At 36.7% G+C, this 24,037-nt stretch overlaps 2 protein-coding genes across 7 annotated transcripts in view; one reads left to right on the plus strand and one right to left on the minus strand.

Moving 5' to 3' along the window:
* The window catches only part of P2RY12 (purinergic receptor P2Y12), a 47,207-nt gene extending 36,690 nt beyond the window's left edge, over positions 1 to 10,517 (minus strand). Inside the window, exon 1 of the mRNA XM_003256301.3 lies at positions 10,397 to 10,517. The gene's annotated coding sequence lies outside the window, so the exon portion shown is untranslated. The remainder of the gene's footprint in view (positions 1 to 10,396) is intronic.
* Positions 1 to 24,037, plus strand: part of MED12L (mediator complex subunit 12L) — a 334,555-nt gene that overhangs the window by 272,307 nt on the left and 38,211 nt on the right. For all 6 annotated transcript variants that reach the window (XM_030822722.1, XM_030822724.1, XM_030822727.1 and 3 more), the window contains exons 28-39: positions 1,714 to 1,902; positions 2,494 to 2,568; positions 2,685 to 2,872; positions 3,709 to 3,870; positions 5,797 to 5,908; positions 8,355 to 8,444; positions 9,486 to 9,595; positions 9,790 to 9,925; positions 10,731 to 10,892; positions 13,506 to 13,868; positions 15,693 to 15,849; positions 20,351 to 20,562. In XM_030822722.1, the coding sequence (XP_030678582.1) occupies positions 1,714 to 1,902; positions 2,494 to 2,568; positions 2,685 to 2,872; positions 3,709 to 3,870; positions 5,797 to 5,908; positions 8,355 to 8,444; positions 9,486 to 9,595; positions 9,790 to 9,925; positions 10,731 to 10,892; positions 13,506 to 13,868; positions 15,693 to 15,849; positions 20,351 to 20,562 (1,956 nt within the window). The remainder of the gene's footprint in view (positions 1 to 1,713; positions 1,903 to 2,493; positions 2,569 to 2,684; positions 2,873 to 3,708; positions 3,871 to 5,796; positions 5,909 to 8,354; positions 8,445 to 9,485; positions 9,596 to 9,789; positions 9,926 to 10,730; positions 10,893 to 13,505; positions 13,869 to 15,692; positions 15,850 to 20,350; positions 20,563 to 24,037) is intronic.

Consider the following 24,037-nt stretch of genomic DNA (forward strand, 5'->3'; position numbering starts at 1 on the left):
GCTTGAAAGTGGGAGGCAGAGGTTGCAGTGAGCCGAAATTGCACCACAGCACTCCAGCCTGGGTAAGAGAGCAAGACTCTATCAGAAAGAAAGAAAGAAAGAAAGAGAGAGAGAGAGAAGGAAGGAAGGAAACGAAGAAAGAAGAAAGGAGGGAGGGAGGGAAGGAAAGGAAGGAAGGAAGGGGAAAGAAAGAAAGAGAAAGGAAAGAAAGAAAGAAAGATTACACACATACCACTAGGAAGAACAAACCTACCTAAAGAAAGAAAGAAAGAAGGAAAGATAGATTACACACATACCACTAGGAAGAACAAACCTACCTAAAAGGAGTTGAAGATTTGTTTACAATTCCATTTTCTCTAAGGGTTTAAAATATTATTTGAACTTTTCCCATCCCTGTGAGTATGTTCTTTATGTGAAATAGAACTAGGTTCATTTGGTTTTGCATTATTTAAATTCCTTTCTTGCCCCCAGCTCTGTCTTTAGAATAGCTTACTTTCAATAGTGAAACTATACAAAAAAGTATACTCAGAGATGTGTCTCCCATATCCCTCTTACCAGATGATCCAGCTTTATTATTTTTTGGTTTATTCTCCCTCCCATATATTTTTTTAAAAGTTCTCTTATAGAAAAAAGTGGCATGCCTTATATATTGTTTTGTACTTTGCTATAGATGTCATACCGACTTGGTCATGTTTTTGTATTTTACAGGCATGTTATAACTATGGTAAAAGATAGCTACATAGTCATATAAGTATTGAGAGGCAATTGTGTGTTGGTTCCCAACTGTGAGTGCATATTGGAATCACCTGGGGCATTTAAAACAATTTGGATGCCTAAAAAATTACTGATATTTGGGTGCAACCACCTGAGTTTGACTTAATTAGCCTGATGTGGGCCCTGGGCATGGAATTTTATAAAGATCCCAGGTAATTTTAGTGGACAACCAGCATTGAGCCACTGGTATGGTGGTTAAAAAACAGACTTCACCCGAAATAGATCTGGGTTCAAATTGGGCTCTGTTATTATTGATGATTTCTTACTTTATTTAGTATAATAATTTGCCTTTGAAAAAAATGGTAAAGAAAAGGCAGTAGGAGTTTAAATTGGTAGAAACTCTTCAGAGGGTCATTAACCCCATGCATCTATAGCCCCCCACTCACACTGGACCCAGCAATTGCACTTCTATGAAATTACCCTAAGAAAATTATTGTGTAAAAAAGAGATGTGCACTAATACTTATTTATAATAACATTATTCATAATAGTATCAAAACGGAGGATCGTTTTCTAAATATTTGTTGTACTATGTTGTATCTAGTCAGTGAGATAGTACAATGTATTCCATAAAAATTATGATGAACGTATATCTGATAGAATCATTACATAGCAAGTTAGAAAAAACCGACACAAAATAGTACCTAGAGCAAGACCTCACTTTCCAGTTAAAAACATGCTAATATTCTCTTTATTGTCTTTTGTTTTTTTCCCCATTAAAAAATGTTTTTAAGCAAGGTTCTACTTTGTATTTTTTAGAAGTCAAAATGTTAGAAATTTTGTTTTTAAAAATTTTTCTACCTACTTTTTAGTGTAATTTTTTAAATTGGAAAATTCCTGTCAGTTTTCTATTCAATTATGCACTGTGGATTTAGTACATATTGCATATATATATACTGAAAGCCAGTGCCTGTCAATCTAATTGCCATATTATTTTTAGGAATGGGTAGGAGAGCATTGCTTAAAAGAACCTGAAAGATTATGTACAGACAAAGAACTTATATTGGACCCTGTGCTTTCAAATATGCAAGCACAGAAATTACTGCAGCTTATCTGTTATCCTCATGGCATTAAAGAATGTACCGAGGGGGACAACCTGCAAAGACAGCACATTAAGCGTATTCTTCAGGTCAGTCGTATACAGATTGTTTTTCTGTCATTTGATAAATTCTTTGTAATAATAAAAAGAGTTACTTCCTCTCTTTTTTTTGTCCTTGCTAATTCGTGATTTCAATTAATTCTGATTTTTATTCCCCACACATTTTCTGTGGAATTGACATGCTTTATTTTTGGGTGGATGTACATGCTGCAAATTGTACGTGATCATCAAACAAATATTGATATTTTAAATCAGTGTGGTATTTACGGGAGAAATATGCTTCAGAGAGGGGCTATGTTAAATATATTATTAAAGAAATATTGAAATCATTTTGGAATGGGATTGGTTAACTAGATTTTGAAAGGAGAAATGCTTATTTAGTTTCAGTGCATAGCTGAGTCAGGAACAGTATTAACTAATTAATAATTAATGTTTCTGTTTATTGGTTTGTATTGCTACTGAATATATATGCAACAAGATTAGGAACCTTTTGACTCATGTAAATTATTTTATTGTGTATGATTATTCTGCTCTTTCTTGAGAGAAGGAGTACTATAAGGAATTACTGTATTTTAACACATTCGATACCCATAATGTTTTAATTCTTTCCATTTTTCCCAGAATCTTGAGCAGTGGACACTGAGGCAATCCTGGTTAGAACTCCAGCTAATGATCAAACAGTGCTTGAAGGACCCTGTGAGTTTATATTGAAAGCTTATCTCTGTATGAAATTTTATAAAAAGCAAAAACACGTTGATGTTTGAAGATAAAGGAATACACATATGTGCCAGTATTCTTATATCTAACTCTAGGGCTCTGGTTCTGTGGCCGAAATGAACAACTTACTGGACAATATTGCAAAGGCAACAATAGAGGTCTTCCAGCAGTCTGCAGACCTAAATAATTCTTCTAATTCTGGCATGAGCCTATTCAACCCAAACAGTATTGGAAGTGCTGATACAAGTAGCACGAGACAGAATGGAATAAAGACATTCCTAAGGTATTGTTGTCTGTTGTTTTATTGATCCATCATGAATTTTTCACAAGTAATGGTAAATTTTGTGTAGCACAGTGATTTCTTCTTTAAGTCACAGCAATGTGAAGAACATAGTTACTTGTAAGTGGCGATTATTGTTACTTTAATAAGTTAATGAGTAAAGCTGGGGTGCATGATAGCATTTGGAATATTTGATTGAGTAGGCCTAACCACCTTGAAACTGCAGGTGAACTCAGGTTTCGTTCATGCTGTCAGTGTCCCTTAGTCTACTGTGTTACGTGGTATTCATTATATGGGAAATGCTTTCCACCATTTTTATTAATTTATCATTTTGCACAAATATATCCTGGTAATTTTTGTGCAGAATTAGAACCAGTAGGCATATAAAATCTTAAAGTAATTATTTAATCACGAAAGGCAGATTGATTTGTGTTTCATCATTTTGGTTTAAAGTATAACTAGCGAATTTTAAACCTTAAAAATTAGCTATTAGTATGCTTACATATAATATTTCTTATTGTAACTGTGACAGAAAAGTATATTGTTTGTTGGACAAAGTGATTGTTTTTAATCAGAGAGGGTCATAGGAAAACATTAAAATCAGTTTAGTTACAATATCCTTCCAGAACTGCATGTTTTATTGCTTTCTGTAAGCTTAGGTGGAAAGCTCGTGCAAATGCCTAGTGTTCGGAAAAAGGAAAGATAATACAGAAATAAAAGAGAAATTTTAGAACAGTCTGTGTGTCTCGTACATCAAAGTTTTGCTTTGGAGTTTCTGTTATAACTGAGAGCGGGGGAAAGGATGCTTTCTCTGGTGTAACACCTGTTTCTGATTTTAGTTCCTCCGAACGCAGGGGTGTATGGTTGGTGGCCCCCCTCATCGCCAGGCTGCCAACTTCTGTGCAAGGAAGAGTGCTGAAAGCTGCTGGGGAAGAGCTGGAGAAGGGACAGCACTTGGGTTCTTCTTCCAAAAAGGAAAGGGACAGACAGAAACAGAAAAGGTGTGGCTGGAAGATGTGCGTCTGTGTGAGAGTTTAAAGAATAATTGAGAAAGTCTCACTTCCTGTAAACCTGTGTGGTCATTGTACCCACAGTCCACTGAAATTTAGTTTTTAAATGGAACTGGGAATATTCTGTTAGGCAAGGCTGTCTTATTCCTAAAAAGTTTCAGGTTATAATCCTTAATACATTAGTTCTCAATTCTGCCTTTATATCCAAATCACTGCTGAACTGTTAAAAACAGTGATTTCTGAGACCTGCTTTAGACCAACTGAATCAGATCTGGATAGCTACCTGATCCCTGTATTTTATTTTTAATTATTTCTATTTTTTTATTACTTAGATATGTATGTTTAAAATAAATATATAATTCTGGCATGTTGGTGTCTGAATTAGTTGCTCATATTTTTAATATTTAGGGCTCCTGTTCTAGACTAGACATTAAAACTCATAGGCCACCACAACTGATGTTTTAATTTATTTTATGCCCAAGAAAAAGGTTTCAAGTAATTATATTTGAAAACCGTGTTACTGAGAAAGAAAGAAACCTCACCCTAATGTGAAAATGCCAAGAAACCTAGGAGTAAAGGAAAAAAATTGATAATTTCTTCCATTAAAAAAAAAATTTTAAGCATATAGGTTTCTTGTCTGCTAATGAATAATACTATAGTAGCCACCATTTATTGACCGCTTACAAAATGGCAACTCCTCTCTAAAACTCACTGTGTACGTGAGCTTTTAAAATTCTCATAGCAATCATGTGGTAGGTACTCTCATTATCTTCTTTATATCATGTTGAAACAGGCACTTAAAGGTTACTTGAGTTGCTCCAGGACACACAGTGGAGGACATAAAGCCCCTGGGTTTAAATCCAGGAGGTCTGGCTTCTGAGCTTGTGCTCCTAACTACGGTACATTTGGGTAGAGACCCAGCATTGTATGTACTGTATTTATTTTACATCTGGTTGTTTTACCATGTTGGCCAGGATTAATTAACCAACAAGAAGGCATAATTTTAATTTTCAAATCATATTTGCTAATAGGTGAGTGTATGTGCATTGCCTAACTTCCCATAGGCAGGACAGATGGTATTGAAGAGACTTGAAAGATCGCTCTTCCCACGTCAGGGGCTCTTTATTCTGCCCATGGAGGATGATGCTGATTGAAATATTTTGGCCTAGGTCTCATTTTAAGAAATTTTTCTTTCCGACATGGCGCTTTGTTTGTCAATATGATTTGTTGATTGTTCTCTAATTGAAGACATTTTGTTAAAATGCCAATTTAAAACAGAATTTTTAACCAAATGCCTTGACACCCCTCTACCAGTGGATGCTGCGGGCTATGCTGGAGCCTGTGGGCTGTGTTGGAGCTGCACACTAGAGGTCGCCAGCAAATACACTGTTTTTGGAGTCCTCAGTCCTGGCTGCTAAATTAGCTCTACTAACACCCTGCTTTTTGGTCTTGGGAAATGTGCTGAAAAACAAAATCAAACCCCAAAACAAGCTCAACAGTCATATAGGCCTGTTTTCCCACTCTAAAACAAGGGTTTTATATGAGAACTTTAAAAATTTTTAATTTTATCCTGTGTATAAATTGATAATCTTTCTGATGTATATTTTAAAATTCTGCATATTGATGTAGAAGATGAATTCACTGTCTTCTACCCTCACTGCCCAGCATGCTCACATACAGTATGGATTGATGCTAGTTTGAGAATGGCTTTGAGGGCAATTAGAGCATACCAAGTGATTTAGAAGCATTACAGTGGCTTTTAATCTCATAAGTAGAGGTATGATTTAAAGTTTCAAGCAGTCTTTGGCTGTTTACCACCTCTCTTATTTATCTAATAGTGAGGCAAAGAAATGAATGTTGCCAGAGGAAGTAATGCGTTATTTCTAACTAGATCTGTTGTTATTACTTCCTTTGTAGTATGTCTCTTTTGAGTCAACAACCCTTCCTCTCACTGGTACTTACCTGCCTTAAGGGACAAGATGAACAAAGGGAAGGCCTCCTAACATCTCTCCAGAATCAAGTTAACCAGGTAAAGTATAGTATAATATTAAGACAGGCAAATATCTTTCTAATGGCATTCATTTATTTGCCTTTCAAATACTGAGATTAAATTAATAAGGGCCAGGCACAGTGGCTCATGCCTGTAATCCCAGGACTTTGGGAGGCTGAGGCTGGTGGATCACCTGAGGCCAGGAGTTCGAGACCAGCCTGGCCAACATGGTGAAACCCTGTCTCTACTAAAAATACAAAAATTAGCCGGGCATGATGGCGTGTGCCTATGATCCCACCTACTCGGGAGGCCGAGGCAGGAGAATTGCTTGAACCTGGGAGGCAGAGGCTGCAGTGAGCTGAGATCGCACCATTGCACACCAGCCTGGGAAACAATAGTGAAACTCTGTCTCAAAAAAAAAAAAAAAAAAAAAACTAGTAAGGTTACAAAATGTTTTCAGTAGATGCTGAGAAACAATCCATGCCTTATTCTTCTCCCTGGCATTCTAGACACCACAAGATCAACAACTTTATGTTAATGATATGTACAATAAATGTGTACTGCCTATAAAAGTAAAATTTTACATATTGTGTATAACTTTGAAGTATCTGCCCGTCTCCTAACTCTGCCTCATAGGAGAGGACCTGAAGCAATCTATGCTTCAGTAGGCATGGCAGTGAGTCCAGCTCCTCAAGCTTGGATGCCACGTTATCAGGCACGTTTTCAGCTTGAAATCTGTAGGTTCAGAAACTCAGTTGTATTCATGTCAACCAAGTACACAAGAAATAAATCAGAAGGCATATTGGTTTATTTAGAAATAATTTGGGCATTGCCTTTTCACCAAACACAGTTCTCCTGGTCACTGTTTGAGGCTCTTGCATCTATATACTATAAGGAAACTGAGCATTCACAATAGAAATTGGAGAGCATGGAATTAAGCAAAGTGGATAGATTGGTCTTATGAGGTGTTTTATACTGATACAGAGCCTAATTGACCCCTTCTTGTGGCGCTGTGTTTCTATGACACCATGTCTTTCCCTCAATTGCTACTAGATGGACATGGACAAGGACACTTAATCTTATTTGATCCTCTTGTCATTTCTCACCTTTTGGGTAGGAGAGATCTAGATATAGCAATCATAGTGAACCTTTTTAAATGTAAGTCAGGTGTTACTTCAGTATACCTAGTATAAAAAATTCGGGCTGATAAGGCCAGACATGATTTGACACTGGCTGTCTTTCCTACCCTGTCTCCTACCAGTCATGGCCCTCTTTCCTCCACTGTTGTTGCACTGGCCGTGTTACTGTTCTTGAACTTGCTGAGCAAATTCTCATTTCAGTGCCTGTGCATCTTTTCTTCCCTTTAGGTGGAAAGATTCCCTTCCAGAGATTAGCATGGCCTACTCCCATCATTCAGTTCTCTGTTCAGATGTTACCTCCTTCGGGAGGCCTTTGATCACCCTCTAAAAATAGGACCACAGCCATTCTCTATGCCATTGCCATGCCTCAAACCACTTGTTACACTAAGTTTTATTTGTCCCACTACTATTATTTGAGCTCCATGAGAGCTTGTTGTTTAGTTAACTGCCTTGCCCCCTTAAGCCAGCCTTAGGGAGAGGTTCATTTCTTTTGATGAGATTTGGGAAGTGCTTTCATCTCACCATGCAGGGTACTTACAGGTCATCTGTTGGGATGGAGTACTTCTGCATGTGACTCAGTTGAACTCTTTTAAGATGACTCTCATCAACGACCATATTTCAGAGCATGGTAGGGTTTTCGTTGGTGGTTTTTTGTTTTTGTTTTGAATTGCACTCTTTTTTTTTTTTTTTGCTCATCTCATCTGATTTTAGGGTGTTGCCCACTTGTGGCTCCCTTTCCTAAGCAAATTTTTCCTTTTCCAGCATTAGTATGAATCAGTGAGGAAGTGAAGAAGCAGCCCACTTTATAAACTGATAAAGCCACTTGGCTGATGTCTACAATGCCATATTTTTCAAAGTACTGTGCATTCTCTTTATCAAGGAAGGCACATACATAAGATAGCAGACCTTCTCTTCTATAAAACATCGAAATAATACATTTTCTAGGGTTCAGCAAGTCCCTAGAAATATAACACAGGACTGAGGCAAAATGTAATCCTGTCTCTCCAGTGTTTTTCTTCATAAGACCAATGAGGTGATGTATTTTAAAAGTTTTTATTAATGCTTAATTTGATGGCCCTCTCAAGCATTTTCCCAGACTTAATCATAGGCTATATAATTATATAAGATTTTCTTCTTCCACCTAGAAAAGCAAATGCACAAATGAATAGCCAGATTTCTGTCTGGATGGAGGAAGAAGAAAGCTAAAATTTTATTTAGCTTTGTTTCTTAATTTGTTAAAGATAAGAAGTTGTTTTTTGCTATCAGTATAAAGCTCAATTTATCTTTAAATGAGAGAAAAGTTAAACTTTAATGGGGAGAAAAAGATTTCTTTTTCCGGATCTTAGATTTTAAGTAACTGGAGAGAAGAACGATACCAAGATGACATAAAAGCGCGGCAGATGATGCATGAAGCATTGCAACTCCGCCTAAATTTGGTAAGTGACATTTCTAGTATTTTCCCTCCATTAAACATATCTACATGTGAAAATACCTCCAGCTTTCCACTTCTCCTAAGTGCAAAGTCTGCATTACAAGGCGAGGCCTTCTCCTCTTTGCTCTCTGTAATTACTTCCCTGTTTCTAAAGCCTTCTGTTTCCCTTGCTGCTTTCCTTCCTGTCTGGTCTGACATCTAGACAGTGCTAGGTATTTTAAGCATTGATTTGCCTTCTCTACCTCTACCCCAGTGAATCTCTCCTTCTCTTCAGTTTGTGCTAAGAGTAAGTCTGAGAAGACTATTATAAGTTCAGTGTTAGCTTCTACTATACTTATTTAAAACCATTTAAAAAGTCTTTTAACTCAAAAGTTTTGTCCAACTTTCCATCAAATTGATTATAAAGACAAATCCCACGGAGAAGTTTTATAGAAATTTAAAATGTTTCACATATTGTGCATTCCCTGAGTTTTCTTTTCCCATCAGGCAGGCCCAAGTGCAGGCCCCTCTGGGGGATGGCCTGTCTGATACTTTTGCAGTTGTTTCTAACCTTGTCCCAACACGTGAACCGGTAGGTGTGCGGGCCAAGCCTCCTGCCCACCCCTGCTGTGATAGTGGATGTTTCCATATGGTATTATGATAGCAGGCTTAGATTCAATAGTAATTGTACAGCAAACACAAAGTTGCAGATAATTGGATTACATGACTTTGGCATTATTCAGGTTTAATTCAACTGTAATTGCATCATAAAACTGGACATCATAAAAGATTTGGAACAAAAGAAAGCTAAGTTTATTGGTGCCCACATTCAGATACTCACTTCCCTTCTTCATTTTATTTAATTTTTGAATGACTGAACTGTGCTGAAAGTACTGAAAATAGTGATAAACATGTAGGTAAGTGAGAGAAAAGATAAGATAATCTCTAAACTAGAGCATCCCTTGTTTTTTTAAATAAAAACAATCAAAATTTGATAACATAAAGCAATGGGGTGTTACTTTCTGTTTTACAGAATGCAGATATTTTACTGTATTTTGTCTGCTAGGTAGGAGGAATGTTTGACACGGTGCAGAGGAGCACCCAGTGGACTACAGACTGGGCCCTCCTGCTCCTTCAGATCATTACTTCAGGAACTGTTGACATGCACACCAACAAGTATGTTTTTATCATTTCACATTTATTTTGTTACATATATGCATGCTATAAGCTTTGATATACTGATGATGATTTCTGCCACATCTTATTTACTTGGATACCATTAAAAATTCTGGAACTTGAATAAAAATACTCAGTTAAATAAGTGTATTTCAGTTTCACTTTAAGATGAAAATAATTATTTTCTTTCTTAGCGAATTATTCACAACAGTTCTTGACATGCTGGGTGTTTTAATCAATGGAACATTAGCCTCTGACCTATCAAATGCATCCCCTGGGGGATCTGAAGAGAACAAGCGTGCATATATGAATTTAGTAAAGAAACTGAAAGTAAGTTTGAGATCAGCCTATATTATGAGCTCAAGTTGTTTATGGATTTATTATCTAGTGCATTTTAATTTACTACTCATTAAATGTTATTAATTGTATTCAACTTAATTTAATGTGATTATTTGCTATTTGTTTCACCTAACCTTATCAGTACCCAGAAGTTACATGCACATAACCTTGATTATTTTTTATTGAAAACAATTATATTATAAAACATGTTTAATTTTTTAAAGAACTTTAGAAATCCACTGTTAAATATATAACCAGAATACTAACATTAGATAGATTTAAGATAACTCTATGCTTGGACTGGCATGTGTAATTGAAAAATTAGCCATCTGCATTGAAATTTATAAATCGATTCATTTGACTGACCACTAACAGACTCTTTAGAAAAAATTGTAAGAAAACAGTGCAAAAAAGAAACCAAATAAATCTGATGCGTTACCAATCAAATAAATCAATGGTTACCTTGTAATCTGACCCTGGACATGAGAAAGTGTTCTGTTCTGCAGCTCCTGCCTTCTGATTGTGATCGCTACCCTGGATTTTTGTCATTTCAGCACTATGATGTTTGTTGTGTAACAACAGTGCCTTTGTATGTGTTCTATTTTCTACTTAAATAGAAGAAATGAAACACTCACTAGTCTATTTGGAACTGCCTTGTAGACCATGTTCAGGGTTAAAGAACATGCGCTAAGCTATAAAAAGGGAAATGTTTGATAGGGGAACTTCCTTCTGGTTAACTTTTGCTTTCATTGTAATTTCTGTCCCACTTCTCACTCTCTCTCTCTTTTTTCTTTAGAAAGAACTGGGAGACAAGCGATCAGAAAGTATTGACAAAGTTCGACAGTTACTACCTTTGCCGAAACAGACATGTGATGTCATCACTTGTGAACCTATGGGTTCCTTGATTGACACAAAAGGAAACAAAATTGCTGGATTTGACTCTATAGATAAAAAACAGGCAAGAGTAAATGTTTTTTCTTATATATAAATTTATTTACAAAAAATGAAATACTTTTTCTTGTCTTAACATAGGATATATAAAATATGTCAATTTTGCTGTTGATGTTTTTAAGGTACATGCCTGTCTTCTAAGTGTACTTAGTCATTGGCATTATCATATGAAGAGGTCATATCTTTGAAGATCTATGTTTTATATGTTTAAAGGACTTAAAATGTTTTCCCTGAATTTAAGTAAATTTTCGGAAACCTACCAAGAGAAAACTAAATAAAAGCTTAGTGTAAAAAAAAAAAAAAAAAAGCAAAAATAAGTTCTGATTTTACTTCAGATTTAGAAGCAGAGTATATTTATCAATAAAAAATTTCTTGTAAGCGGAGCATGGTGGCACATGTCTTTAGTTCCAGCTACTTGGGAGGCTGAGGCAAGAGGATTGCTTGAAGCCAGGAGTTTAAGTCTGCAATGTGCTAGGCTCATGCCTGTGAATAGCCACTACACCCTAGCCTGGGCAACAAAGTGAGACCCTGTTTCTGGGAAAAAAACAAAACAAAAGCCTTCATGTAGTAAGCTATTTCAAGTAAAAATTATTTTAATTGTTAGGATATTCTCTATTCCTATCAAACAGTATTTAATGGACATTTATATAAGATATTAAAGAAGGTTCTCTAAAATATGAGAAAAGTGGTCAGTTATTCTTTTAACGAACAGTAAGCAACCACAGACATTCCACAATCACCAAGATGAAAGACAGAGTTCCTACCCTCAAGGGGGAAGTAGACACAATTACAGTGTAATGAGATTTGTGTGTCATGGTACAGAGAGAGTATTAGGGGATAGAATAGGGTCCCCAGGAAAATTGACACGAGTCATTTTGAAGGATTAAGAGTTAGCTGGGAGGTAGGGAAAATTGTGGTACAAACAAAGGGAGAATTTATATGAAGACATGAAAGAATCAGATTTACCAGGGAATTTAGAGTAGCCTGAGAATCTAATACTAGTTTGTGTAAAGAAAAAAAGCTGAAGTCCTGGTCAAGTTTGAGTTTGCAGTGTCAGCGGACTTCCTGGTAGTAAGACATCTGGAATCCATTTGGATATGTGGTTTTTACACCAAGGAAAAAGCTCTCATCTCAAGATGAATATTAGGAAACAGTCAATTTACAGGTGGCAATTGAACCTTGGTTTTATTTTGTTTTACTTATTTATTTGTTTATTTATTTTTTTTGAGACGGAATCTCGCTCTGTCGCCCAGGCTGGAGTGCAGTAGTGCGATCTTGGCTCATTGCAACCTCTGTCTCTAGGGTTCAAACGATTCTCCTGTCTCAGCCTCCTGAGTAGCTGGGATTACAGACATGCACCACCAGGACCAGCTAATTTTTTTTTGTTTTTGTTTTTGTTTTTTTTTCAAGACAGAGTCTTGCTCTGTCGCCCAGGCTGGAGTGCAGTGGCGTGATCTTGGCTCACTGCAACCTCCACCTCCCGGGTTCAAGCAATTCTCTGCCTCAGCCTCCCGAGTAGCTGGGATTACAAGTGCCTGCCACCATGCCTGGCTAATTTTTGTATTTTTAGTGGAGACGGAGTTTCACCATCTTGGCCAGGCTGGTCTTGAACTCCTGACCTCGTGATCCACCTGCCTCAGCCTCCCAAATTGCTGGGATTACAGGTGTGAGCCACCACACCTAGCCTTTTTTTGTATTTTTAGTAGAGATAGGGTTTCACCATGTTGGCCAGGCTGGTCTCAAAGTCCTTACCTCAGGTGATCCACCCACCTCAGCCTCGCCAAGTATTGGGATTACAGACATGAGCCACTGTGCCTGGCCGGAACCTTGGTTTTAGATGAAGCTACTCATAAAAGAATGCATATAGATAACAACAGTAGCACTCACATCTTAGGGAATGACTGAGTAGTTATTTGGGGGCCATTTAAGGAAAAATATTTTTAAATTGAGATTTTAAGGCAAGTGCCAAGAGATGTCACCAATTAATGTTAAGAATAAAAACAGAGTAACAGTTTTTTTTTTTTTAGAGTCAGTAAAGATAAGCTTGAGTTGAAAGACTTTACGTATTCCTGCTGCTACAATTTAATTCTCTAATAATAATATTATATTCAGAGTATGGCTTATTAAGTACAGGGCCCCCATATTGAACCAAGCTCATACAGATTTGGATTGAAGTTAATACTAACCCAATTAGAGGTTGACTATAACTTGACTCTTAAATTTGATATTATCTTCAAAATTATAAATAGATACAGAGATTTAGAACTGGTTATAATTTAGTAAGATTAATTTTGCAGTGTTAGAATTTTTAGCAAAAAATTTTTAGAATTTTTTTAGCAAAAAGAGGAAATACACATTAACAATAAAATATGCTAGACTGCCTATGTTGCCTAAACAGAGCATCATGTGGTTAAAGAACTGTAGAACCGGATTTACAAAGGTCTGAATTCTAGCCACTGCTCTCCGGTGATGTAGCTGTGTAACTCTCTCTGCTGTATTCTCGGGTTCTCTAGGGCTTACGCCAGCCAAAATGTTCTCTGACTCCATATCCCATACAAGCCTGGCCTATGAATAAGGAAAAGATCTGAGTGTGCTGTCTTACAGTGCTATTTTCCCACAGGGTCTCCAGGTCTCTACGAAGCAGAAGGTATCCCCGTGGGACTTGTTTGAGGGTCAGAAGAACCCAGCTCCTCTGTCCTGGGCCTGGTTTGGGACAGTCCGAGTGGACCGAAGAGTGATCAAGTACGAGGAGCAGCATCATCTCCTGCTGTATCACACACACCCCATGCCCAAGCCCCGCAGTTACTACCTCCAGCCACTGCCCCTGCCTCCTGAGGAGGAAGAGGAAGAGCCCACATCTCCAGTTTCTCAGGAACCAGAAAGGAAGTCAGCTGAGCTGTCGGATCAGGGAAAAACCACAACAGATGAAGAAAAGAAAACAAAGGGAAGGAAGCGCAAGACGAAATCTAGCTCAAGAGTTGATGTAAGTGCGGAAAGGAAAGAGAACCCTGGCTCATTAGCATTTAGTATGAGATTTACTCGTGCCCAAATCGTATCCCTCGAAACATTACCAAGAGCAGGATAAGTTTTGTTATGACAGTTCTCCTAACAGGTTTCTGCAGTAATTAACTGAATGGCACACAATGACTTGTCACAGACAAAAGATTAAAGCTTTTGATTTTCCCTTCTCCACTTTTAATAATTTTATTTTAATTGTAGGCTTCCATTGTGATATTTAGTTAATATTTCAGTGCCTCCTAATTTCCTCAGATTTGAAACTTGAAATTTTTAGAACTATACAATCCCACTGTCTCACATATCTTTAATATGTCTAAAATATTTATTGTATTTCATGTGGTTGATACCTTCAGTAAATTAACATAAAAAGCTCTACTTGCTTTTTCTTTGATAAAAGTTGGAGTTAACATAGCCAATAGGATGTTCCTGAGATTTTGTGTTTTACTATTCCATCTTACCTTCATATATTTTACTTCTTTCCCATGTTTTCAGACTTTAAAAAAGATGAAGATAAGCCTAATTTAAAATAGTTTTACTTCTTGCTTCTCTATTAGTGTTCCCCACGTATAACAAGGTTTTCATTACAACAGAAATCTATTTGATGGTGATTTAGAAATAATTTTATAAACCTTGAGAAGTAATGCATAAAATATCTTTCTATTTAAATTAAATTAAAACCTGGAAAATATTTGATAGAGGATTTGAGACATTTTTAATGAAATTCCACAGCATTCTTGCTGCACAGTGGAAGAAATATTCACCATTTCATTCAGATATTCATGATTGGTTATTGTTTACCTATGTGAGAACTAAAATACATTTTTTCCTAGCTGATAGCTTGGTGATTAATACTATTCTAGAAATGACCACTACCACTTTAGGATGCCACTTGAGCATCAGTGCCCCCTTCTCATTCAGTCTTCCTACCAGTATCCTTTGTCTTGAAGGGAAGTTTAAAGTGGTCCAGACTGACACTCCCTCAAATTTGGGGTTTCCAGCCTGTCAGTCCACATGGATGGGCTTTTGTTCTTTTCAGATGCAAAAGCCCTGAAACTAGTCCTGCTCCCCAAGTCAGTCTGGTCATTTCCCCTCTTCCTCTATTCTTCCTGAAGCTCCCTCTTTTCAATGAGATATACTCTTTGGTAAAATTGGAGGGAAATGAGATTTTGTTTCTCTTCCATCCTCTAGGGCTAGACTAGATGAGGGAAGGTAGGGAAATTGAGACCTTCAGGGAAGGTCGGGAAATTGAGATCCTTACAGGCTTTGCAGCTACTGTAAGGAAGAGGAAGCATGGGGGATGAGGGGAGTGTCTACTTCTTTAGAATGATGTCTGGAAAATTGCAAGTGAAATACCATCTTGGCCAAAGAGTGGTTCTGAAGCACTGTAGGGCTCTCTGGCGTAATTCTCCAGACCCAAGATAGTGGAAAGGCCTTCTAAGATGAAATGATCATGAGTCTTAGCAACTGAAGGTGCTTTTCCAGTGATGAGTGTCGTTCAGTATTGGTATTCCTGACACACTTGTAGTCTTTTGAAACAGAATTCAGAAGAGATCCTTTTCCATCTCTGCCTGCTGCAAGCCAAGCACTGTTTAAGTCAAGGAAAAGTTTACCTCAAATGAATATTTTCCAGGGGATTTATTAGCACTCTTCCTTCCATCTTCTCCTTTATAAAAAACAGCTTTGTATATTGGGATAGGGGGTACCTCAGATGGCTTACTGAAGTTATTTGCATTAATTAGCTGTGTAATATGTGGAGTTAAGTAACTTTTTAAAAAACTTTATGTTGAAGGAATATCCACAGAGCAACATATACCGAGTGCCTCCTAATTACTCGCCTATCTCCTCCCAAATGATGCACCATCCACAGTCCACCTTGTGGGGTTACAACCTCGTGGGCCAGCCCCAGCAGCCTGGGTTTTTCCTTCAGAACCAATCTCTTACTCCAGGTATGTAATGAGAAAGCACAGATCACTCAGAGATGAGAAACAGCTTGTGGTTCTCTTTGCTTTTAACCTGAAACCTCCACAAAACTTGGACATTTCAACTACTGAGTGCTCAGTTGACATTTCTGTAATTCTCTTCTCACAGAAATTTTTTTTGTTTTCTAAAATAGGTTAAATTACGAGTTTATGTACTGATTTTGGAACTTTTATTTAGTGTTAAAAGGAAATTAGCTAGTGATTAAAATCTAAGCTGTAAGATATAAAAGTTGATAAAGGTTTTATGTTATAAAATGTGTGTGTATTTTTATCAGATATAATTCGTATTGGTGTTTTAAAAGATTACACAATATTGCACAGTGTCTTTTATTGTTCTGAATTATCATGACAACTAAGAAAATTGGTTCAGCAAGATTTAGATAACAACAAGGAAAACTACCATAGTAAATGTTCCTGATTTTAGTATTGCTTTGGTTTGAGCCCAAGTAGATTTCTCGTCCCAGATGAAAATTTTCTAAATGAAAACATCTCTTAATTAAAAATGAATTCAATTTTCTTTCTGTATGAAACATTACATGTTTTAGCATGTTTAAATTATTTGAACTCTGTCAGCATTGATAGGATGTGCCATTTTAACAAATAATTTTTTAAATTTTTCTATTGTGATTTTTATTATAACTTGAGTTTGACATTTTGAGGTCTGTGGAAGAAAATATTTCATTTATGGCTTATAGCGGGGGAAATCCATATTTTGTCCTCTAAATTAATGGTTAAAGGAACTGGTCTGGTAGTTAAGCGTTTTAGATTCAAATCTGGTTCTACCACTCTCTTGCTATATAATCTTGGCCAAATTTTAATTTCTCTGTGCCTCATTTTGGTCATCTGTAAAATGAATATGCTAATACCTATTCCCATAGGGTGGGTGATTCAGTTATTTATTCAAGAATGTATTGAGCTTCATGATACAGCAGACCCAGTTTTGGATGCTAGGATATTGCAGTGACTAAAATGTGCAAAATACCTACTTTTTAAAAGATGAAATAAAGTTTATGTTACACACGCATACATATGTAAGATTTAAAAGTAAATTGTAATAGTTATATAGCCTTTGGAAGGTAGCCTGACCCCACAGACATGTTCAGTAAGCGATCTTCACATATTCCTAGCTCAGGGCATTTGTACTTGCTGACCCCTGTGCCTGCAGTGCTCTCCCTCAGATATCTGCATCACTTCCTGCCTGTCTCCTTTGGGCTTGGTCATATTACTTTCTCACTGGGGCCTTCACTAACCTGTTTTAAATTGTAGACCCATACCCCTTCCCTGTACCCTCTGTTTCTCTCTTCTGTTTCTCTATTGCAGGCGCGTCCAATCTTTTGGCTTCCTTGGGCCACATTGGAAGAAGAATTGTCTTGGGCCACACATAAAATACACTAACAATAGGTGATCAACTACAAAAAAAAAAAAAAAAAAAAAAGAATCACAAAAAAAAATCTCATAATGTTTTAAGAACGTTTACGAATTTTTGTTGGGCTGCATTCAAAGCGATCCTGGGCCGCATGCAGCTCACAGGCCATGAGTTGGACGAGCTTGCTCTACAGCATCAGACTTGCTTATATCTTACTTTCTTATTGATTTATTATCTTCCCAGAATGTAAGCCTGGTAGCAGATATTTTTTCTATTATGTTCACTGCAGTATCCCCAGAACTTAGAGGAACCTCTGGCTTTATAGTAGGCTTTTAAAAATAGATTGTTGAGTGAATGAATATAGACTACAAACTAGACTCAGAGTGAAAAAGAAGGATGTAATCATCATGCTTTTAAACTTCCTCTTTTTAATGCCAAGCTCCATGTGAATTTTTAGCCATTTTAAACTTTGGAGATGTAGAAGTTTGTTTATAGATATTGACACACAAGGACTGTCTGTGAATTGAAAGCTAACTACTTGTAAAAACACATAATCTCTCCCTGTAGAATACTATAGAAAGCTTTTTATAAGTTGAGGAACTTTAGGTATGAGATGGCATTTAAAAAATAAATTTTGGGCTGGGCATGGCGGCTGACACCTGTAATCCCACCACTTTGGGAGGCCAAAGTGGGCAGATCACCTAAGGTCAGGAGTTCAAGACCAGCCTGGCCAATATGGTGAAACCCCTTATCTACTAAAAATACAATAACAAAATTAATCAGGCATGATGGTGCCTGAAATCCCAGCTGCTTGGGAGGCCAAAGCAGGAGAATAACTTGAACCTAGGAGGCAAAGGTTGCTTGAGCTGAGATTGCATCATTGTACTCCAGCCTGGGTGACAGAGCGAGAGTCCATCTCAGAAAGTAAAAATAAATAATAAATTTTGAAAAAAAATTATTTTTGAGGATTTATATGAGTGAATTTATTTTCATTTAAACAAGCACAATCTAAAGTTACAAGACAGTATGTACAGCATAATTCCATTCATATAGGGTTTAAATGCAAAATAATCTCCCACCATCACTCACATACAAAAACATAACGTATCTTTCCTAATCTTTCTCATATATACACACCAGTATGATAAAGTTGTAAGGAAATGCATAGGATAGTAAACTCCAGATTCAGAGTAGCATTTGGTAGGAGTAAGTGAGGAAAGTAATTAGGTGTACAAAGGGCTTCAGCCATATTTGTAATATTTTCCAGTAGTTTCTCAGAGGTACAAGATCATAGAGTTAGGAAAATTTTTAAAAATTAGATTATAGTTTAATCTTTAAAAAGAATTTCCCTTTTCTATAAATGAGTCTGTTTTTACATATTAATATACATAATTCTTAACACGTAATATACGTTCTGATTGTGGCTTCAACAGAAGTTACCCTGCCATGTGTTACTTAGATTGATCTTCTGTTTTTTTCCAAATGCTCTTCAAATGCTGCTGAATGACTTTGTAAATAGAAGAAGATGACTGAGGCAAATCTCACTCATTTTAGAGGTTTCTTGTGCCAAGGTTGAGGACATGCCTGGGAAAAAGGAACACAGAATCACAGGAACATCTGTGCTTTTTCCAAAGAGGATTTGGGGACTTCTGTATTTAAAGGGGAAAGAGTAGGCAGTAGGGGAAAGAAGAAAGAAAAAGAAGGAGAAGTAGATTAAAAGGAGTAAGCAGTTTCATTCTTTTGAGGCTTTGATCAGCATTCCCTGAATCTACATTTTACATATGAAAGAAGCAGGTTAAAGGTTTAGTCAATTATGGTGTTGAATCTGCATTTTTACATAGGATTAAGTAAACATAGAGTAGAGGAAGAGGTCAAGTATATATTTGTCTCTGATAAGTGGAGGGATGACTTCTAGTTCTGTCCTGCTCCCCCACAATCCCCCCCCTCCCCCACCGTAAAGATAAGCTGTTAATTTTAGGGTAAATCTTTTGGAGCCTACAAGGAATTTCCTTGTGAGCAAATTATGAGGGAGGCCTCCTAGGGAGATATATAGCCTTCTATCTTTGCAGCTATCTATTTAGGAAACAAACGGGGGGATAGTTTTGCATGACTCAGTTCCCAACATTGACTTTTACCTTTGTCATAGTGAGTTTGGCATCCCAAGATTTTTAGTTTCCTTTCACAACTTCATAAATTGTATTGCTGATTGTGGCACTGAGTCTTTAAAAGAATGTGGGTTTTTCCAAAAAAACAGCTTTAAAATGTTTGTTTTCATCATACACCTTGCTTTATAGAAAAGATAAAACAACTTTTGTGAGGTGCTTATGTAGAGGTTTTTTTCATTTACGTATATCAAGGACTATTTTTGGTGAATGAAGAATTGACATGTATTGTGAAGCCAGCAAATGTCGACTTTTTTTCCCCTAACTTTTAAAGGCATATGACAAATTATAATATACAAATATGTAAAGGATTTCCTGTGGTTTCTTAAGCATCAGTATAATAGTTGCTTGTTTATTTGATTTTTAGCCTTCAAAAAAGATGTTTTGTCATTACAATCATAGTATTTGAAGTTTGCAAGCATTTCAAGATTTTAAAGTATTTTCATGCTATTTTCATGCCTCTACTATAAAATAGGCATTTTCATTTTGCCATGGTGAAAAGGCTTCAATGACATGAGCTTCAGATTTGATGAAAAGTACAAAAGGATTTATATGAATGGCTTAAGAACTTGGCAAAATACATCACAAGGGCAGTATGTTTTATACAAGTAATATATTCCTGAGGGCCTTGCCTAATTTAAAACCCATGTAATTATGAAATTATGCCAACAACTCTATGTTTTACGCATTTCAATTTATGAACTGAAGACCTCCATGAAGTTATATCAAAGTAGTATAATTCACTTCTACATCACTCCCCCCATCTTTTGTAAATTGTGCAGCTCAACAGGTCTATAATATTTGTGGCAGGTGGGACAGTGCATTTTTTTCTACTTTGTTCATAAAGTGAGACTTAGAAGGTGAAATTTCTGTGTTTTGATAAATAAGACCTGTTGCATTAACGTAGTTAGAAAGTGTTTCCTTTTGGTTGCTTTTGTAGGTGGCTCCAGATTGGACCCTGCAGGCTCCTTTGTCCCAACCAACACCAAACAAGCTCTGTCAAACATGCTACAGCGGCGCTCGGGCGCCATGATGCAGCCGCCTTCTCTTCATGCAATCACATCGCAGCAGCAGTTGATACAGATGAAGCTTCTGCAGCAGCAGCAGCAACAGCGGCTTCTCAGGCAAGCCCAGACTCGGCCTTTCCAACAGGTTTGTCCAGACCCCAGCAACGGAGTCCTTTGCATTTTATTACCTCTGCTAGCTTGGGATAAGTTTGGGGTATGTGGCATATTCTTTCTGTATGCATATATCCCTGTATACTTGTGTGAGTGCAGGTCTATCTCTCTGTTGCAGGCTTGTAAATACTTTTCCTCCATTGTATCATTGCTCAAATAAGAATTTGATATGTCTTAGGTTTATTAAAAGTATACCTCAAAACAAAAAGAAGGGCTGATGACTTTTAGGTCAATTAGAAGAAGCAGGCCTTTATCCTTGAGGTGACCTTCTCTGAGCACTCATTTTTCTATTATAATTACCACCGTATTCTGTACTACTTTCAGCTCTTGTTTCATGTATTATTTTTAGACTTATTACTGTGAGGTTATGTCTCTGAAGCCCTGATGTTTCTTAGGTTTTCTCTGATAGTGCCCTGCCTTTAATTTTTGTTTCTAGTGTATATTTAATAAGGTCTAGAGCAGATAAATTATAAACAACAGTCAGGATCTGGATACATTCAATTTAATTCTTGATTTATATTTCTATTTTTGTGGCCTATAACCCAATGTTCTTCATAGAAGACAGTGATCCATGTTTAAGAAAACGTCAGCACTTAGTACAAACTCATGAAAAACCTATGCGTCTGTACATTAAAATAAAGTGTGAAGTGAGAATGGGGATTTCTTTTTCTAGTTTCTGTATACTTGTATTTTCTAGCTTTTCTAAAATGGTCATGCACTATTTTGATAATAATAGCTAACACTAATAGAGCACTTACTATATGCCAAAACATTTCTAAGCACTTAAGATGTATTAGCTATCTTAAGATACCAGGGTAACTTTTTGAGTTAGGTACCTTTGTGATCATCACATGGAAATAGTGAATCTACAGGTACATCCTGCTCTAAGAATAACCATAATACTTTCAACATAGCAAGAAATTCAAATGCTTTAAAAAATATTCTTTGTCTTTTGGATAACTTTCTAGGCATATCTCCATTGTGTAATTTACAGCACTCCCTGCATTTGGGCCACTTAGTGATGATTTTGGTGGATGGTGATGGCAAGTTTAGTCATTATAACAACAAGAGAGAAGAAACTAATTGAACTGTATGATGACGCAAGCAACAGTTATCACCACGTGCTTGTCTCTCCCTGACCTCTAACGATTGCTTTAGCTCCCTGAGTGTCAGAAAACATGGGCCTAAGCTGCTGCTTGCACATAAATGATGAACATTTGATTAAAATATGAAAAAATTATTTAATTTGCCTAAATAAGCAACATGTTTAGAGCCATTTAAAACCTCATTGGGATTTTTAGCTCTTTTTGGGAATCAGCAAAAATAGTTATACTATTGCTTCAAATCATTTTTGAGTTAAAAAACTTCACTAGAAGTTGAAAAATCATCCCACTAGAATGAATTTAGCCCTCTTTCAAAGTAGTAACACCTACGGCCAGGCGTGGTGGCTTGCGCCTCTAATCCCAGCACTTTGGGAGGCTGAGGCAGGTGGATCACTTGAGGTCAGGAGTTCGAGATCAGCCTGGCCAACATGGTGAAACTCTGTCTCTACTAAATACAAAAATTAGGCATGGTGGAGCATGCCTGTAATCCCAGCTACTTGGGAGGCTGAGGCAGGAGAATCACTTGAACCTGGAAGGTGGAGTTTGCAGTGAGCCGAGATCACGCCTCTGCACTCCAGCCTGGGCAATAGAGTGAGACTCCATCGCAAGAAAAATAAATAAAATAATAAATAGAATAAAGTAAAACTTGCCACTTTAATTCATTTTTTCATATCTACCTTTTTATCACAAGGCATAGTTTTTCTTATTTATAGCCCACTTTCAAACTGTTACTGCCAAGTTAACTTTGAAATACTGTTAAGTTGTTCCTAGCACTGGGGGAAAGCCCACTGGGCCATTTATGGGTAAATATACCTGTTTTTAAAAGGTTCACTTCCTGATATAAGCCATGACAAACGATTTCAGCTAGAAATTTTTTTAAAGCATTTAATTGAATAATCTACATGTAATCAAAGATATCCTTGCATATTTGGGGAAGTGTACCTGGATGACACCATTACTTTTCTTTCTGCTACCAAAAATACCTGGCTGTATCTTTTTGTACCACCTACAGTTGTACTGCTTGTACCAATGGGAATTAATTGTTATTTCATTCTTTTTCTGATTCTTTTGTGCTAACTCCATTACAGTGTTGGATTTTTTTTTCTTTATTCTTCTCTTTTTAAACTTTTAAGACCAGAAATGCCATTTTCAAATAGTAAAAGCTCCACTTCATAACAGTGATTGTACAATATTCACCTCTTCATCTCAAACTCACTTCATATTGTTTTTAACAGTTGAAACTTAACTATGGAGTCTCTGAAGGGCTTTCACAAATAGGATATGTCATTTTCTCTCTTATCATTCTTCAAGTGTTAGATAATTGAGGAAAATAGTATTCTTAAAGGAAGAGAAATGCATACATTATGCAGTCACAATGTACAGTGATCCTGTAGTACATCGAGCTAATGAGATTTGCATGTAGCATCCGTCATGGCAGCTGTACTTAGGAGGTTCTGAGGAAATGTTAGTGCCTTTCCTCTCTCTTAATAGATCATGTATAAGCTATTAATATAACTGGAATTTAGCTAAATATGGTGTTATAGCAGAAAAAAATTCTTGTGATAATCCTTCAAAATCTAAAGACAGAATTATATGGAGTATAAGCAATATTGATCAATTGTTTTAATATATGTTGCTGGGCACAATTTGCTTTTCTAGTAAGTACTGACCATTTCATGCTATGGCAGGAAGATTTTCTCAGGTTACTCACCCACATATGATTTGAATTTCTCTAGCTATATAAGGACTAATAATATAGTTATTTTTTCATTTTTTGGCTTCTTGTAGAGAAAAGTAAGTAGATATATTTTTATTCCAGAGGTCCATTTTCTTAAACATAACAAACATATTAGAGAATTTCCATTTATATTAACCTTCAAAACTGATTTTGGAATTCAGCAGATGCTTTTACAAGCTGATGAGTTTCTCCAGGTTTTGGATGTGACTGCTTCCTACGACAGTTTTCTAGTAACCCACTGATTACCCCCTTTTCTTATGAGGTCAGACACTGGGCTGTACACTATTTTGTATTATCCTTTCATCTGCTAAGCACACGGTACAATCTGTGAGCGGTGTATCAAATGAATAATGCAAGATTTGAACAGTTGCTTCCAGGAGCCTAAAGTTTCTTAGTAGCCTTAATCCTCAGCACTCTGATTTTTATCCACACACCCTTCTCATAGCTTTCCCTCCCAGTGCTTCCAGAAACTGACCCTTCTAGTGACGTTTGCCACGGTTGTTTTGGAAACCTAAATGGGAAAGGTAAACATAAATTCCTGAACTCAGGATATATCTAAGACCTCACAGAATCCCCTTATCCTCCTTCTGTCTAGTGGGGGAAGTTGG

Source organism: Nomascus leucogenys, chromosome 11 (assembly GCF_006542625.1).
Source record: "Nomascus leucogenys isolate Asia chromosome 11, Asia_NLE_v1, whole genome shotgun sequence".
NCBI classification, from domain to species: Eukaryota; Metazoa; Chordata; class Mammalia; order Primates; family Hylobatidae; genus Nomascus; species Nomascus leucogenys.